This window comes from Natator depressus, chromosome 6 (genome assembly GCF_965152275.1).
Source record: "Natator depressus isolate rNatDep1 chromosome 6, rNatDep2.hap1, whole genome shotgun sequence".
Classification (NCBI taxonomy): domain Eukaryota; kingdom Metazoa; phylum Chordata; order Testudines; family Cheloniidae; genus Natator; species Natator depressus.
The window spans coordinates 40,270,591-40,289,860 of record NC_134239.1 but is presented as its reverse complement, the minus strand read 5'-3'; the positions used below and the strand labels follow the sequence as shown (position 1 = coordinate 40,289,860).

Sequence of the window (19,270 nt, the reverse complement as noted above, 5' to 3'; positions counted from 1 at the left end):
TATACAAACTTCAGGTCACAATTATCAAGTGTCTTAAAAGAAGAGCTTAATAAAGGACTATGCTACTCTTGCATAACAGTGGGAACTTTTTAAGCATCTGAGGTGTTTCTAGAAAATATCTGTCACTAGACCTAACAATGTTTTTCAAATGCAACAAAAACCTCATGAACTTAAAGAAATTTTTACCTTTAGCAGCTCACGAGAAACAAAGTTTAGTCACAATAGCTCTATCGACAAAGTGAAGAATGTAATTAAACAGCTTATTCAGAACAAGTAATGAGATTCACACTGGCCCTCTTCACACTGGACAAGGTCTTTCCCAGCAACAAGAACACAGACACCTGTTTAGACACACCAAGACCCTGTCAAAATATCTTTTCGGAAAGAAAACTGACAGGGGAGAGATTCCAGGTTGAGCTGTAGACAGGTGTCCTGTATATGAGCAATCATGTGTGACAAGATCCTTTAATGGGAATGGTTATGTGCAATAGCAGTGAAATCAGATGTGTCTTGGCTACCAAAAAGGCAATCAGGATCACAAAAACATTGTTTTTCAGAGGTTAGCGAGAATGTTTACTGTGAGAACAGTGGAGGAATAGACATCCATGAAGTCTCTGTCATAGGAAAGAAAAGATTACTGCTCCTACCACAGAGGACAGTGAACACAGTACACACACAAAATTGGTAGTTGTTCAGAAAAGATGCAAAAAGCAGAGTTCAGTCTTGGGAGTTCTGCCACAGCAAAGATAGGCACCACTACTATCTGATATATGGTCTCCCTGTGAAGGCCTAATTACACACAAGCTCAGCTAGTTGGTTAACGTGTTTCCTTTCCATGCTAGGTAAACGGACTCTAGGAGTTATATGGATAAAGCCCAGTTCCATATCTACAATACCTTCCCAGTACAGGGGACACGTTGTCTCTTCCTGCTAATTAACTTGGAACACACTGGTATGATTTTTGTTTAAACCAGAACCATCTTTTATTAAGTTGTAATAGCACATCACCTAAATAATCTAGGTCTCTGAAAGTTTGAAGTGTACACATTCTTCATTTCCAGTAAACTTAGGTGGAGATATGGGGGTCTGCAGAAACTAAGTGCCTTGACTGTGAAACATCCCTCCTTTTCCAGTGGATCAATGTATGGTTACAAGAATTTAAATGGCATAGGTTTGGAAGTACTCGCCATATTGCAGATTGCTCCTAGAGGTCTACCAAATGTTTCATGAAGAGGGAACTGAATACATGCGTGGCCTGCGACCCACATAAACCTCAGTCTACTGAGATTGCCTCATGGAGATAAGCTATGGGTACAATGACTAGCTGTGGCTATTAGTCCCAATATCTATAGCTTGTTCTTTATTGAAACTTGTTTAATTTGGCAAATTCTTCTTACAAGGTTCACAATTTCATTGACTTGTGGGGAATAGAGAGAAGGCACTGAGGTAAGACATGTTCATAAGGTCTCATATTCCAGTTGTCTCAGTAGGAGAGAAACTGAGTCAGTTAATTATATTAAAGAGCTCCAGTGATTCCAGCACCCATTAGTGACATGGGCAAATCCTCAGATTCCTTCAAGAAATACTATTCTTAAGCTATTATCTTGCAGTGCAACACACAAATTCCCATTTTCAGTCAGTATCCTGCTCTAACTGCTAATCTCACAACCAGTCCAAAAGGCAAAACTGAATTGGTAGTACTGTTCAGTTATCAGAGACATACAGTAATAGGAGTTTGATGTTGGGTTTTATTTTAAAATTATATTTACTAGAATGCCCATTTGCTGCATTCCTGCAGGAGTGAGGCTGTGGATTCAATTTGTTGGGATTTGTGGTTTGGTTGTTTTGTTTTGTTTTTTTAAAACTAAGTATTGTGACTCTGCTTGATAATCCTGAGGACCCATGTGTATGAAATTAGGGGACTCAGAAGGAAGAAAGCCCATATCTTCCTCTGACAGGGAGATCATACAGGGCAGACAGAAGCAGGTTAATTATTTGATCCAGAAATTTAAGAAAAAAAAATCTAACTTTTTGCTGCTTTGAAGTTAAGGCATATTGCTGAGATCACATAGCACCCGAAGGGTGACAGATGTTTCCCAAGTACAAAGACTCAGTCCTTGCCAAAATCAGTATGCTGTTGGGGGATACTTGTTGTATTGGTTATAGCCTAAAGCCACTTGTTGTCCGCTGTTTTCTCAGAAGAGGAAAAGTAAGATTATTGACCAAAAGAAACAAACTGTACCATGTTCTTGAGACTGGCCTCCACATTATCTCCAAAGGGAGTAATGGTGTCACAGAAGGTCCTCCAGCTACTATTGCTATACCTCTTGGTTGAAAGGACAAATTTAATGCCATGTGTGCCTACTGGATATTTTTCCACTGTCACATCATGTAATACCCATACCTACTGCTAGACATTTCTAAAACTAAATCTATGAATGTTTTGGAAGTCCACATATTTATTCTTTGAGGCACAAATGGGTGAACCACCTTCTGAAACTTAAACTATTTGCCCATATGGGATTTATAGCACTCATGAGCACCTAGATTCAAAGACACATCTTCCCAGCTATAACACTGCAATGCTTGTAATTGTGCTCCACGACCACTCAACTGTGCAAACTGTTACAAAAGCCATAGGCAAACTGTGAGGAGGATGGAAGAAGCCATAAGCATCTCTTGATGTGCAAAGCACTTGTATAACACCTATTTTGGAGACTGCAATAGTATTATACAGATTTTTAGCAGGCAGTTGAAGATGAGGTGGTCTGACATTTCTATCCACGTAAAGGAACATCACAAGGTTTAAATAATCTCAATGCTGAAATTCTGCTGGCATCTAATGCACAGTATCTAAAAAGAATATTTAAGCTCCTCAATCTGAGGTGTCAAGGGTGGCATTTGCCTACAGATGTAGGGTGTGTCAGAGGCCAGGCTCCTCTAGGTAACACTGTGGTGTAATCATCCCTTATTGTCCCATTTAGTAGGTTCTGGTTCCTAAGGTAAGACAGATGGTAGGTTTATCACAGCAGGTGTTACATCAATGCACTGATCACAGGACATCCAAGCCGCTTAATCTCCAAAGAGGTTCTTGCATTAGCTCAATAGCTCACTTTGCCAGAAGATGTGGTACATCCATCAGCGCACAACTGAAACATTTTGATGAAACAAAAAGGATCAAACTGCAGCTAGAAGATGAGTCTGAGCTATCAGTGTCCAAACTCATAAAATCCAAGTCAATAGTAAGGGCAGACTAGCTGAAAGGATACAGCAAATAGATCTCCCCTCACTCAGAACTTAGCCTGCCCTTTGAGAGAAATGGTGCCTCCAAGCCTAAAAACAGCATTAAGCACCATCACAGTCACTCACAAAATGTTCTCAACACACCCAGCTTCCAGGTCTGGCCATTATAAGGTGAAGCATCACTATGAAGGACTCTGATAGGACCTGCACTGAAGTGGATAGCACTGACCCAGAGGCTTAACCACCACAGAAAATTGTGTCTTGATAAGCTTGTATTTCTAGCATCTCCAGCCATATGGGCGAAGATGGAAGTATAGATCACCTAATTATGAAGCCAAGTAATCAGATTATTTTTTTATGGCTCAAGCAAGATTCTTACCCAGTGAATCAATACAAACAGGCTTTTCCAAGAGCAATGAGAAAGTGTTACAGCAAAGCACTACAGCAGTCACAGACCGACCAGTGAACCACAGCAGGTAGACTGACCTTCCACTCAACCATTAACTGTATAAGAGAACAGTAATTGGTAGATTCATGACCATTGTTTAATTGATCAGAGCAATAGCCATCAACAGGAAGAGATGACAACTCATCTACATAAACGCAAAGGCAGACAAATTCATTCATAAGTGGGAAAAGTAGGAAAGTCTAAAATTTCTCCACACACACATGAAACACTACCGTTTTTAAGTGTAGAAGTCAAAGAACATCAGTAAAAAACACTGAATTAGTATGTAGTACATGACCGGATGTTAATCAAAAAGCTATTTTCAAACAAACAATGAAATCTCTTATATGCACTGTAGTCTTCTGTGCTTTCCTCAGCACAGGAAAGAAAGAGCAGAGGGATTGGGTTGTTATTGAAGATTCACTTACCTGGATCTACCAACACTACAGCAAACATATTTGTGCAGAATAAAAATTTTAGGCACTACATTTAGAATTGTAAAGATGTCTCAACTTTAATCAGCGAATGAGCTATATCAGACTTGAAAAAAGAAGTGGCATATTGACATAACATTAATTCTAATTTATGGCCTTCTAGAGTCAAATCCTGTGTTCAGACACATTTTATGGCAGAAAACATAAATGAAGTTTTACATTTTAATGTAAGTAGCACATTCTATGTAGTTGTATCCCTATATATATACTTAATGATTGTTTTCCATTGATAACAACTGCTCTTCTTGTAGACATTCAGGAATATTTTCAGTTCTTTTCAGTCTACCCACTCCATCCATCCATTTATATACTCCAGACTTAATATTATCAGGCTAAATTCTGAAGCTGACTCAAAGAAATAGGATAGTGCCCCTTTCAGCATATGATTAGTTTTTTTCCTTCTTAAAAAAAAGTTTTCTGACATTGTCCAATGTTCAGCAAGACTATCATTTTCAAAGGTATTTGGACATTTAAAGATCTAGGTAGGTACTTAGTGAGATTTTTCAAAAACCCCTAATCTGCTTAGGTGCCTAACATGGAAGCTGAGGATCTAACCTGCTTAAGCACTTTTCAGAATCCCACTAGGTACTATTTGTACCTATAGATGCCTAAATAACTGAACACTTGACTCTAGATTCCCATCAGTTAAAGGCCAGCTCACACGAACTTTTCTGTTTTTGACTATAATATTAATGTATGTTCTTTAAAACAGTCTCCCAATAATTATCATAATAAGGCTAAAATATTTATCAGGGTATTTTACAAATGGGAAGACAGAGGCTAAGTGATGTTCTGGATTTCCCACTCCTGGCCTAAAACCACACCTCAATGTAAAATCTGTCAATCTAATCTGTTAGGAACACTTTTCCCTTTTGGAATATGTAAAGCTGTCAATATTCTCAAAGTACACAGACTTGTAAAAAGTATTTTGCCCATTTTGAAAACAATTATGTTACTGAATCGCCTATGTAAAATTCAGGAAAAGCAATCAACATACATCCAGGAGCAGGGAAGTTGATGTGGAACTCCCACTTAGAAAACACATCAGTACACTAATTGTCTCTATACACATTCATTCATGGTAGCGCTCAGTTTTAAACCATATCAACAAGCTACTAGGAGTGCACAACACTTTCAATTTGATAGAAATCCATTTATTTTAATTATCCTAGCACCTAGGAGCTCTAGTCAAGGACCAGAACCCCATTGTGCTCGGCACTGTGCAAACAGAACAAAAAGACGTTAGTTACCTGGTTTCTTCAGAAGAGTCAATGAAACCATTGGCCTTTTTATATCCCAAGATCCCCATGCCATATTAAAGAGAACTGCCAATTTATCATTTAAGAATTACAGATGCTTCTTTCAGACAGTATGAAAGGTTACTGGTGACTATACAGTAGAACTAACTTCCGATTGTAAAGGCAAATTTAATTCCAAAATGTGCTATGAAACAGTTAATGGGCCATACTGCACGTATTTTAGACTGCTGTTTATACTGCTAAATATGTATCTTCCTATATACGTAATAGGCCTACTTCTGCCCTCACTAATACCACTCTCACCAGCATCTATGAAGTTGCATAGATATAAATGAGCAGTATGTTAAATAGAACCGTGTTAACGTTGGTAGAAGAACTGTAACATTTGAATCTTGGGATTGGGGCAGAGAGTTATTGCATTTTAATTTCAAGCCTTGGCACTACACTATTATTAACTAAAAAACATACAGGGAAATTCAGAGAAAAAAAAATGAAGTTAAAAAATGTAGCCTCTACTGATAGATGCCTTTTTCGTTGGTGCTCAGAGAAAGATACTCTTTGCCCAAAAGCAGAACTGGTAAGAGAAGTTGCCTTCCAACACGATTTAACTGCAAAATCTCCACTTATCAAATCAATCTGGGAGAAACATGAACTCCAGAGTTAGAGCAGTTGCATTCATGCTTTCCGAAGACACTTATTACAGATTTCTCCAATTCTGCTTTTTCACAAAACATCTGCCAAGAATCAGCGATCTTGTAATAGGTGTTTGCACAAGACTTTAAACCTGCAGGCATCACCTTTTTACAAATACAGTTACAGAAATGGGAAAACAGTTTTTCCTTACCTACTCAAGTCCAAGAAGCACATTTATGCTGTTATGTGACTAGAACACGTGGAAAGTTGTATACTATGCCCATACAAAAATGCAACTTTAAACCTGTAATTTTAAAATTACTAACATCTTCCTTCTACAATCTGGCTAGTTTCTATGTTATTTTAGTGAAAAAATTAGTAGGAACAAGTTTTTGTATGTTTGCCTAAATCAAACAGCCATCTGTATTTTGGTGTGGGCCACCAAAATAATCTTCTCTGCAGAAGTGGATCCCAGGTGCCTATGCTGGTGACTATGCATAGCTGCAAATGTTTACAAGACTTTTACAAGGAACAGGACAAGTCACCCCCTCACTAAACGTTGTGTGCCCATTCCAGTTAATTTTAGTATCTTATACTAATTTACTAGCATTAACTATTCTGTCACATCTCTATAACGCAGCCCCATTTTACAGACAGAAGCGAAGATGGAAAGGTTAAATAACTTGATAGAGGGCACAAAGGAAACCAAACTCAGAACCAGGATCACAACACAGGAGTTCTGTGGTCTTAGTCCCATATTTGGTCTTCTATCCCAGGTTGCTTTATGCTATTTACTTACACCTTCTTGTGATCAAAGATGACATTGTCTGGTCCGCAGAGGAGGCAGATCTAATAGAGGCACCCAGCAAGGAGGTAACTTGCAATAGTTGTAGCAACAGTAGTAGCCACTAGACAGTACCCCTTCTGCTCCTTAGAAAAACACTGAATTGACCTGTGGGTCTGACAAACCCATAACTGAAGGCCAGGCTAGAACAACTGTAAGGTGGTGAAAGGCAAACACTGAATAACCCATGATCTTTACAGGGGTGGAAGACAGAAAAAAAAAAAATCAGCAAATAAACTTTCAGTGCTGGCTATACGTTTAGATTTGAAGATCTGTTGCTAAAGAAAAAGAGCAAGAAACTATTTTTTAAATGAAAATGAAGTTAGTCCTGATATTTCTCAGCTCCCCAAAATCCTAATATATGGCATGCGTCTCAGGTGCCAACACTGGCTCTAAATTCACAATCCTGTGGTACAGTCCAGGGACTACACCTTGGCTAGGAATCCTGGCACCTTCCCCTTTCTCAGCAGCTAATGGTAGGGGCTAGGCAACATGAGGGCGTTGCTCTTCAAGTACACTAGGACCCATCCCTCCAAATCAACAAAAGCCGTTCATAAGTTGCTTATGTTTTTCAAACTCTGCCTGTGACCATGTAAAATATGAAAATCCACATTTTACAAGAATGCAGTCAAGACTGGATGACAGAGTAGGACAATCTAGTTCAGTCATTCCTTGCTTTGTATTCAGCCGTTTCCCTACATGCTCTTGAGTTGTATATCATGTTAGTAGATTATTAATTTTAGCCACTGGGGTGTAATAAAAGAAAAATGAATGTAAAATGTGTCTCAGAATTTTTTATAAGCTTATTACATGTAAAACCACCTGGATGGTGTAGTGCATATATAAAGTTTTATCCCAGAGAGGCCATGATTAGATGTATTTGGTCTAGCCCCCCCTCCAAAAACACACACAAACTGGAACTAATCTGTTAACTATTTAAGGTTACAGGTTTGGTTGAAAGTTCTCATAAAAACCTTTTCCAAATGTTGGGACTAAAAAACCGATCATGGTATATTTTCACACTTTTTTTTTTGTTTCAAATCATTTGTAAGATCCAACTAAGAGTAACAAAAAAAATCTAGATGAGTTATCAGAATAATCAGAATTAAACTTTTATTTTGTCCATTTAAATCCATATATGTCTCCATATCCAGTAAATGGATTTACCAACACAGAAATCCAAAAAGATTCCTTAAGACTCCACAGAGGTAGCAGTTCTTTTTGCAGGGTAGGGGCCAATGGAAGGTTTTAATTTTTTTAACCATACATACCCACAGCATATGCACGCACACACACCACTTAACCAGAAACTGAACTAAACTTTGGGTATTACATACAAAAAATGGGGAAAAAAAGTTCAACTCCTATTGGCTTCTTTAGGTATAAAGACAACCTTAATCCCCACCCCCCACCTCTATTCAAGAAATATAGGGAGGACCCTGTTTACCTTAGAAGTATTAGAAATGTCAATTCTTCACTGTGTTTTTGCTCAACTATGTCTTAAATAGCTATCTCAGCCCTTAATTGAAAGGACAGGGATGCTGAATCTTTAAGAGCAAATTCTAGAAGTAGTTTGAGTTAACTAGATATTTACAAAATAGAAGTTTAGATGCCTGAATAAAAGCCACTTCCCTCTTGTAGATTTCACTTGCACAATTTATCTGACAAACATATGCTTTCCAGGCACCCATTGTGCATTCCAAAATGGACACTGAGCAAGAGCTAACTTTTCTATTCAAAAATTAGACTACTGCACTCCACTGACTCTGGCAGATTACTACCCATGTAATGCTTATTCACAACAAGTCTGGTGGTTTTGGAGGAAGGTAAGGGGAAGATGTGCAAGGAGATGGGAGAAATAGAAAGGAAGCTGTGTTTGGGCCTTGCCTTTGGTAAAACAGGGAAGAGTTATTTTCCTCCAAACCAAAGAGTAGTAAAGAAAAATCTAAATTTTATTTTGAGAGTCACTGACAGCATCCCTTTCAAGCAAGTAAGGGCCCAATCCTACAAATACTTAAGCACATGCTTAACTTTATGCATGTAAGTAGTCCTATTGAGCTCAAGGAGATTACTCATCTGCATAAAGATAAGCACACATTTATGTACTGGCAGGATTACATCCTTATACACATCCTCCAACAATTTTTAGGAACCATTAGTGACCCAGTCTCATTTTACAGAACTGTTGATTTTGTACAGTAATAAGAGAGTGACAGAACTTCATGAGTTTGAAATCCTGTACTTCTAGAAGAGAGACCTGAGTAAAGTTGTCCAAAACATAAAAGTGTGAGTAAACAGAGGAACTACAAAACCAGTTAGCAACATGAAGCCTCTCACTTAAACCTAACAAACTAACCCTTCACACTAAAGTAATGTATCTTAATATATATAAAAATATTACTACAACAGATGAACTGGTGTCAAAGTCTCAGACTGTCTTTTACTATGAATTTTGTACAATTAAGGGTTTAGGTGAGAACCTTATTTACCAGAATTTTGTAACTGAAGTTACTCCCCACACCAATTAATGGAATTTTCTTTAAGTGAAGCAAAATGTGTTCCTGTAATAAACTAGATTTCCACATTAAAATTCTCCTGTTTTCCATCTCATGGACTAATAGGAGATATGAGGGAACTGATGAGAGACTGAATTGCACCAAATTAGGAAGTTCATTGTGTGAAGAGATATTGCTTATTTAAGCTACTTAGAATCTACATCAAATGGGAAGCAAAAAAATGCAGATGTTCCACAAGTCACGACACTTAATACTTAAGATGTGTAATTTATTCAGAGGATCAGTTTGGGATTATTCACAATAAAACTGTCAGCCTAATGCAGATGGCTTGCAGGTGCTCAAATATAAAAGTTTGTTGACAATACACTTGACCAAATTTCTGATGGCACAAGCAGCCATATTGCACTCAAAGTGTGTCCATACTTACAAAAGTTAGCTAATTTGATCAGAGACAAACAAAAGCACTATAAGCCCCAATCCAATTACCATAACGTAAATATTTACAAATAGATTGAGATAAGATCACTGAATTTTGCAAGAAATTTACAAAATATAATCAGCTTTCATAAACACAAACTATGTTGATACATACAAAGATGTTTGATTGCTTTTTGTATATAAACATGTACACATATTCACTGCACACATATGTTGCCCTTTCTTCTCATGTAGGAGTTGCCTATATTTTTTTTTTAAAGGAAGTCTGACAAAACATTATGTTTTTAATCTCGTAATAGTATAACAAATGATTTTTATCAACTACCTGATACATCACCACAAACTTTTTACAAGCTGGCGGTCACTGGACACGGGACATCATGTGGCACAAACATTGGCAAAGCTTATTGTAGCTAGGGAAAAGATTCTGATGTCCAATTTTAAACAAGCATATTCATATCCTACAATGAATGCCATAACTGAATACAGTAAATCACATGACTGGTCATAAGTTACTGGCAGAGAGAGGCCACTGTGTTCCCTTCAACAGGTAATTCACAGTCCGCAAGGATTTGAGATAAGAAAACTTGCACTAGTCTAGTATGTAATGGGGCTATTACCTACATATTTTTAGCACCACAGGTGTGCAAAGCAATAGTAATGATATACAGTAAGTTTTTGAAGTAGTCCAAGGAGTAGAGAGAGATTTGACCAGCTGGTAACTGGAGTGAGGTACAAAAATGAGGGCAAAGACAAAGTAAGAAGAAAGCTGGCTATAGTGGTCCCTATGGTCCAGATTCAAGTGACCCACCCATAAACACTGCAGGGCAGAGAAAGTTCTATACTATACTGAAAGTCTGTTGCAAATTGGAGCAGAAAGAGGCTTAACTTGTGCCTAACTACAGGAAAGAAAAGTCAGAAGTAGTATTAGCACATTGATGTATCAAAAAAGTAGTATAATGGCTAAAGTTTTCACTGTCTACATAATGACAGGTTTCAGAGTAGCAGCCGTGTTAGTCTGTATCTGCAAAAAGAAAAAGGAGGACTTGTGGCACCTTAGAGACTAACCAATTTATTTGAGCATAAGCTTTCGTGAGCTACAGCTCGATGCATCCAATGAAGTGAGCTGTAGCTCACGAAAGCTTATGTTCAAATAAATTGGTTAGTCTCTAAGGTGCCATAAGTCCTCCTTTTCTTTTTACTGTTTACATAAATTCTGTAAGTGGGTCTTAGAAGCTTTTGGAAATTGTACCCAGTGAGGAAAGCTAAATGCCTGTGTTTTTCCTACTAAAATCAGAATAGAAAGATGAAGCTAATGGAGGTGTAATGTTTCTACTGTAGTATGTTTGGTTCTAATTGGTCTAGAACGTAGATATCTTTAGGAACAGTGTTCAGCTAGCCAACCCTTATGAAGTGAACATTTCCACTGCCACACCAAGTGGAAAGAATACGGTTAAGAGAAGAGCGAACAACCCATTTCTTCATGCGAAAATGACAACATACTACAAAAGAAAGCCATAGTGATATTCTTTGATCATATCTTGTCCTTTCACCATTAATATTAGAAATATTGTCTATCCCCTTTTTCATTATTAAAATTTGTTCAATGAACAGTTATGTAGTAATTGATATTTATGGAAGGCAGATAAATATACAATCTATTTTAAGTCAGAAACATTTTATCAGTTGTGGTTGTGTGGAAAAGTATTTCTGATACTTCACAACTAAAAACATGTTCTGTTCACTTTGTAAATTGCACACCCTTATATTTACATATTGGGCAGAAGGGACAGGAGACGGACAAATTGCATTTGATTTCTAATACAAGTCTACAATAATCACACAGACATAGAACAACATTTATTAACAAGAAAGGAACAAGTCCGTAAGAATAAGAAAAGATCATAAGTAGTACAGTTGTAAAGATTAAAAGCTTAGGACAGAAGTTTCCAACGTTTAGGATGTGCAGAAACTCTGTACAACATACTCTCTCAGCAACAAAAGTTGACCAAGAAAAATGCTTAGGTAACTGGAGCAGCAAGTTTTATATGGGTATATTTTTCAATTACTATAAGAGTGTTTACATAAATTTAGCAAACAGTAGTTATGTCTAATTCAGGTAAGGTGTTGCCAGTAAAGGAATATCAGTAGTGGAGAAGTCTACTTTGACTTTAGGTCACATCAGCTTCATCCTGACAGAAGTTAGTTCAATTTTCCAAACAGAACACTGATTTTGAAAGTTTGTATTCACAATTTCCCTCTCCAGCCCCAAATCAAAGTATTAGGAGTAAGAAAATACTGTCAAGCAGAAAAAACATTTTAAACAAAACCAATCATTTTTCTAAATGATTTTATTAAAGTTACATTTTTTTAATGTACAAATATATTGAAATGATAACATTCTGGCTAGTGTTCACACCAAACTGAATTACACGAGTTAAAAATACTCATGTATATGTTTATGTGGAAATGCAAAAGCCATCAATCCTAGCCTTTGGTTATATAGTTCAAGCCCTCTTCCTTCTCCCATCTTCCCATAGAAAGAGTTCTTGTACCACATCTCTTGCTATTAAACTACATTTAAAATAAACTATGTTCATATTAAAATTACAAATATTTCTATTCTATTTGTAAAAAGTTTTTTTTTCTTTAGTGCAAGCAATTACACACAATTCAAACTTGAGAAATTTATAACAGTGAAAATACATATGAACAGCTGAAATACCTTACAAGCACATGGACTAGCTTTGCATTTATTAGTTTCTGGGTTTTTTTATGTGTTTGTCGGAACTGTATTGTGGTTGTGATTTTTAAATATCTTGTTATAGCAAACTTTTTGACCTCTCCCAACAGCAGAAAGAATGAACAAGGAGATACTGAAATAAACCCATGAAAGAATGAAGTTAGCATGGTGTAAACTTGCCCAGAGCATCCAAGGACTATAGCACAGGATCCTAAAATCTTTCAAAGATACCATTTCAAGTGTCAGAATTGGAATGAGAGTAATACTACTTCTCTACAATATTGTAAGTATAGATTTCTAACGAATTGATTAAAAGGATTTTCTGCAGATCCATTTTTCCATGGGAAACTAGGAATGCAGGGAAATTTCTGAAAATTAAAAAGGTAACTACATGTTTCATACAAGTGTTCACTGCTGTACTGTTCAAACATTTATGATACCGCCCACCATGTAAATTCTTCAAGTGTCTCAAAAAGATAATTAAACTAATTCTAAGAATAATGATCTACAAATAAGTGGGTTATCTAGCTGTCTGGATCAAAATCAGAGATCATGGATATATATTATGCATTAGGTTTCATGGGCCCACATGGTGTACTTCATCAGAATATACATATTTTGCACCTCTATAGCACCTCATTGTTCTATAAACAAGCCTCACAACAACCCTGTGAGGTAGGTATCCCCACTTTACTGTCAGGAAAGAGTTTAAATAACTTACCCAAGATGGCACACCAAGTCAGCTGGGCAGAAATAGAATCCAGATCACTGAACTATTAATTTAGGATGTATAGCATATGTGGATGTTTGAGACTTGTAACGTGCTCCCTTAAAACTGTAAACAGAGGCATTTTTGTGGATTTATGCAAGCAGGTTGGTGGGAGTGGCCTTTTTGCCAAAAAAGGCATCAAGGGGGATAACCAACTATTTTAATGTTAAGCAACTGGAAAAAGATAAATTTCTCATCACTACAGTGGCTATTACTGTGCCATATAAATAATTTTCAAAAAAGATACAGTATATATTAGCAAGTGCCTTTTTCTCAACTTGCTACAAAACAGGTTGTAGAGGATAGCCTACATAAAACCCCTAAACAAAACCGTATGGTCACAGACCGTAAGTGGTTCAACACCACCGCCTAATAAACTGTTATTGCAGATGGAGTTATTTCTTCTATTGCTAATAACTGCCCCTCCTCTTCAATCCCACACCCAACCGTTTCTTGAAGTCACTGCACAAATAGGAACCAAGGTGAAAAGCAGCCTGTTTTCACTGCTACAGGTTTATATTTTTGTGTAGTAGTAGTTTTGTCTCCCATCAGTGAAGGGAATCAGAGAGGAAGTGTACTTAACTCAGATTAAGTCCAAACCTATGTTCAGATTCATTCACACACTACAAAGTCAGTAGTTTCCATAAAAGCCCACAGCAGCGTTCAACATACCAAAAAATGGTATTGTGAAGTATCCAATTTACTGCAGCACATATTTATTTTCAAATTTTCTGGCAATAAATGTTATCATAGGTAAGTGATGAAAGCTGCTTTATATAATATGCTACTATAGTCCACCAGGGAACACACTCGTACACAAAATGACAGGACAGCACTGCAAAAATATGTAATACTGAAGTTAATAAAGGTAAATATTTTAGTAGGGTTTATAGCTCTCTCCAAAAATTACAAGACAGAGAAAAATGAAGTAGGGGAGAAAAGGATTTGTCTATCACACAGTCTCACATTTGTCTATCACACTAAAATATCAATGCTGAAGACTAATTTGAATTGCTTTCTACTCAAAGGTATAAAAAAATGACGTAAAAAAGGTCAATTCCTGAAATCAGCTAACGGGAGATTTAAAAATTCTTAATATTTAAGACAGCTGAATTTTCATAAAGAAAATAGTTGAATATAGCTATTCCACACTAACGCTAACAGGTCCCAGAGGGTATAATCTTCACACTAACTTATTTCCCTATGCAATACACAACACTTAAATATTTGGTTCCTAAGTTTTTTCCTATATCATTCTGTCAAACTCTTAAGAGAAAGACTTTCACTACTGCTCAAAGTGAGAAAGCAAAAGAAAATTATTTGTTACCCTCTTGCTTCTCTGTGATGTATAAAAGATAACAATGAAAACTGTGTTTTAGTTTGAGATGAAAAAAATCTGTTTGTGTTTTCACATTAGAAATTCAGGTCTGGTCTTCCAGAAAAAATGCAGGTTATGGATGACTGAACAATTAGCAGGTTTAGGATTTAAAATACCATGGGAATGCAGCTCATTAAGAACTCCTCTTGATGAAGTTTCAACATGCCCACCCGCTTCTGTTCAGTGCTGTGAAATTCCCTATTCACATTTCTGGATCGTTCAAGAAAAGCCTCCACCAAGGTAAAAAGACTAAATTTGATATTTCTGATATGTCTAAAGCAATAAACAAAGCAGAAAGGGTTTTAGATAAACCCTTTCAGGGTTTTCTTTGTACAATATAAAGCAACAAGAAAAGAATCCACAAACCAATTCTTCTAGCCCCTATCTCAGGTCACCTTTAAAATGAGTTTGTGTCAGTGTTAATTTCGGTTCAACTACATTGTTAGAAACATGTATAATTCTGCAGTTACTTTTTGAAGCTGTCTGTTCATAGCATACATGATGCATTTTAAAGCAACATTTTGGCAGTATTGCCAAGTAATCCAATTTGTATGTTGATTCTTGTCAATGAAGTCAGAAGGGAAAAGAAAAAGAAGCAAATTAACTCATTACACTGAAGTCTACACATTAGCAGACAGAATTGTTAAGGTAGAAATGAACAATGCAGGTTTTTCACTTATATCACTAACTACGTAGGTTAGTGCAGAGAAAGTTACGAGAAGAGAATAGGTTCAAATTTAAAATCAAAATTTTGGTTTAAAAAAAATTAACTTTGATTTAAGAGAAATCAAGCTTAAAATGGAACATGCTCAAGACACGTCTGTCAAAATACTAAACCACATTTGTTTTTCTTCATCTTTTTGAAAGATTTAATTCTATCCTCCATTTATCCTACAGGTCAAGAGTAATTAAACCCTCTATATTCATAGCTATAGTTAACTCAATGCAGACTCATTCCCTCCCAAGTTGTTATATAGTATGTTACTGAAATATCACCCGAGAGGTAGCTGTATCCTAAATTGTTTACGCTACAATAGTATTTGTGCTTATATATACTACTAACGTGTTCACTAGTTAAAAGGTATGGCATTAAATAAATGGCAAGAGTATTTCTGTCAGGCCATTTCTGCAGAAGATCCAATACAGAAGTGGCTTGAGGCTTCTTGCTTTAATACAAGAATGGCTCCTGGTGACCCAAAAAGCAGCACAGATCAGGTCTCATTCATCTCTTAAGTCAGGGGCATCTCCAGCGAATGATAACAGTTCTAAATAGGCACTAATGATCCCAGAGAGAGAGTTTTGATGATGAAGTCCTGAGGCTATGGTCTTGATCCTGCAACTTAGATCTGCATGGTTGCAGAGGATGGACTTAGTTGCAAGATCTAACCTTAAGATTGGATAGGAGATACCCACACATGAATGCATTAGAGGACACACACCCACACATGTCCTGTCAGCTGATGCCTCACTAACTTCTACATATGATTGAAACAGTGCCAATTATTGGGTATGTAAACAGAGTGAATATTGGAATTTATGTTGCATATTTTACACGAAAAGTATAAGCAGTAATTCAAGTACAGTATGCAAGATTTTTAGTTACAACGGACTCGTTAGTTTTATTGCATTACCTTTAAAACGTTTATCTAGTGTCAGAGCTAATCTGGACACAACTTATATGATATAGTAAGGATTAAGCGATGTGGTTTGCCACTCAGATTCCTACTCACCAATCTGCAGACATTTATTTGTTCTGAGGTTAAACTAGCTCATTTATCACCTGAGGAACAGCAATTCCCTGCATTAGAGGAGTTTAACTAATAAAAGACTTGTCTATATTTATCAAAATTTATAGCTTAAGAATGCCAGTGAAAATCATGTGTATCAGGATAAACTATCAATTACCTACAGAAAGTTAAAAAAAAGTATCAAAATACCCATACAAATAATTTCATGGCATGGCATGAAATAAAGACTGTTTGGATTGGTCTTTGGGCTTAGCCAACTGGAACAAAAAACAGCTACTATTTATACATATAAAAATAGTTATGTAAGTTAGTTGGACTTTTGATAGTTTAGTCAATATTTATGCATAAACTATGCATTTTCAAGACATTTCACATCAGAAATAATCTTCCTTCCCACACCCTCGCTGGAAAAGACTATTTCAGAGACACTCAAAATATCCTAGGAAGCAAAAATATTAAAGATTCAAACATTCATAGAAAGTAATTCAAATCAGTTTGTACATATGAGCAAAAAAATGAGCTCTAAATAAATGACACAGGAGGCAATAAATTGACACGACAAGTAAATAAAAGGCTAAAGCACTCCAACACCATTGAAACGGTTTTAATGTTGTTGCAATTCCATAATGCAACAATCATCAGCTCATAAAAAGACCCAAATACTCAAGAATTCATTTTAATCGCTCTTTTGCGCCTATTTTACAAAATAAAGGCAAGATATCTTTAAAATCCTCCTTTACCTGGATTTGTTTATGTGCCTAACTTCAGTTATGTTTATCATAGAATGTAAACGTAAATTCCTATTAAGTGTTATATAAGAAAGAATGTTAAAATATTAACCTCTGCTTCAATGTACAGTTTCCAGAATCTGCCAGAACTGGGGAACTGGGCAACAAGGCGTTCATAGGTCTTCCGTGCTTTGTCTATAGGTTGATTCTAAAAAATTGAAAACCAACAAACAGCATTTACAATATTATGATTTATGTAAATGTTTATATTGACTTCCAGAACCACATAGAGTGAGTGGACCCATAGATAAGGAAATGTAATCCTATGTCACTAAACCTGTGCCTCTCGAATGAGAATGCTCCAAGCGTCAAGGTCATATGGATTCTCTTCTAATTTCTTTTCAGCCTTCTTCACTTTTTCTGGAACATATTCAGCAGCCTAGAAAAAAAAAACAAAGTAGGAGCGTAAGTGCCTATAAGAGTCTGAAGAGTCCAATACTACCTATAGCATAAGTTTAATGTCTTTTGAAAATACAGCATTTCACATCTTGGAATTTCTGATCTCCGCTGTTACACTGAAACAACTGAAGTAAAATGATTATTTTAATGAAAAGCAAGTTTTCCTACAGAAACATTAAAATGTATTTCCCAACTTCCTAATGGCAAACTTCAAAATTTGATGGCTCACTGCCCAAACAAGAAGAAATAAGTTAAATAAATAATATGATAGTGTAAGGCTATGTCTACACTGCGCACCTTACAACGGCACAGCTGTGCTGCTGCACCCATGTCATTGTAAGGTGTGCTGTGTAGCCACTCTATCCCTAAGAGGTACCACCTTCAAAGAGGGGCGGTAGCTTCATCGCCAGGAGCGCAGCTCCTGTCGACAATGCACTGTCCACACCTGTGCTTTTCGTTGTTAAAACTTTTGTCATTCAGAAGGGTGTTTTTTCACACTCCTGAGTGACAAAAGTGGCAATGTAGACACAGCCTAAGTCCATAAGCTTGCTAAAAAAAGTGTTCTGTATTTGTAATTCTATTTAACTGATTTATGATGGTTCTTAAAATGCAAAAGAACATGAAGTTTAATTATTTTTACGATACAACTTAAGTGCCAAAAAATAGTTAATTAAGTTAACCTTGCAAAAAATACTTGGTCGTACTGCACATCCTGCAATTTTCCTCTTAGCAAATTCAGTACCAAACTTTCAAATGGTCATACCTATGTTAAGTCAAAGCCATTAAACAAACCAACTTCTGTGAAGACCACTGTTATGTTAAACTACAAATTCAGCTGATTTTGAGGCTGCTTTGTTCAAACAAGTGTGTTCAGAAGTTATTTCTTTTAACAGTAGGTAAGGTTCTCACCAGCACCACTCTTCAGTAACACAAAACAGATGAAGTGATTTGCTCACATTTTCCAAAAACAGTTCAATTTCAGTCAGAAACAAAATAAGGAAACTTTCAGCCTAAGCACTGGATGTTTCAGTAAGTTATGTCTGTGGGAAAAAAGGGGTTATGAAACTGTTTTTCAACCATAACTATTACTAAAAAACTTGGTATTCTGTTATTTCTTTTCAAAATTTAAGTGTAACGACATGTTTTACAGCCTCAAGTACACAATACTAGTATATTTAAATACTTGACAACCATTAGCTTGCTAAGAGTTGTAGCACTAGACAATAGCGCTAGAAAAACTTGGAAGAACAAATGGGGATTTCCATTCTGAAGTTTACTTGGCATTAGATGGTTTAAAAAAAACAAAAAAAACAAAAACAGACCTGCACAACCTAGGATTACAATGAAAAGAAAATAGGCAGCAGACATAACACTTGGTTATGGAAGAGCAGCAGTTATCAGCACTTCATACCATCATTCAAACTTACAAAAGCAGATGATGACAAAGCAGCTAAGAAGCACAAATACTGACAATACACTAAAACAACATTTAGTGTTCAATGTAAGTCAGCCAATTTCCATCCCCGTCACAGAGCTTGTCTACATCATGGGAAATGTGTTCTATGGAAGT

The 19,270-nt window shown here is 36.4% G+C and overlaps 1 protein-coding gene across 1 annotated transcript in view; it reads right to left on the bottom strand.

Annotated features, from left to right (window-relative positions):
- CSTF3 (cleavage stimulation factor subunit 3) overlaps positions 1-19,270 on the bottom strand; it is a 78,945-nt gene that overhangs the window by 46,560 nt on the left and 13,115 nt on the right. Inside the window, exons 2-3 of the mRNA XM_074955104.1 lie at positions 17,579-17,680; positions 17,354-17,449 (exon numbers count right to left, since the gene is read on the bottom strand). Coding sequence (XP_074811205.1) covers positions 17,354-17,449; positions 17,579-17,680 — 198 coding nt within the window. The remainder of the gene's footprint in view (positions 1-17,353; positions 17,450-17,578; positions 17,681-19,270) is intronic.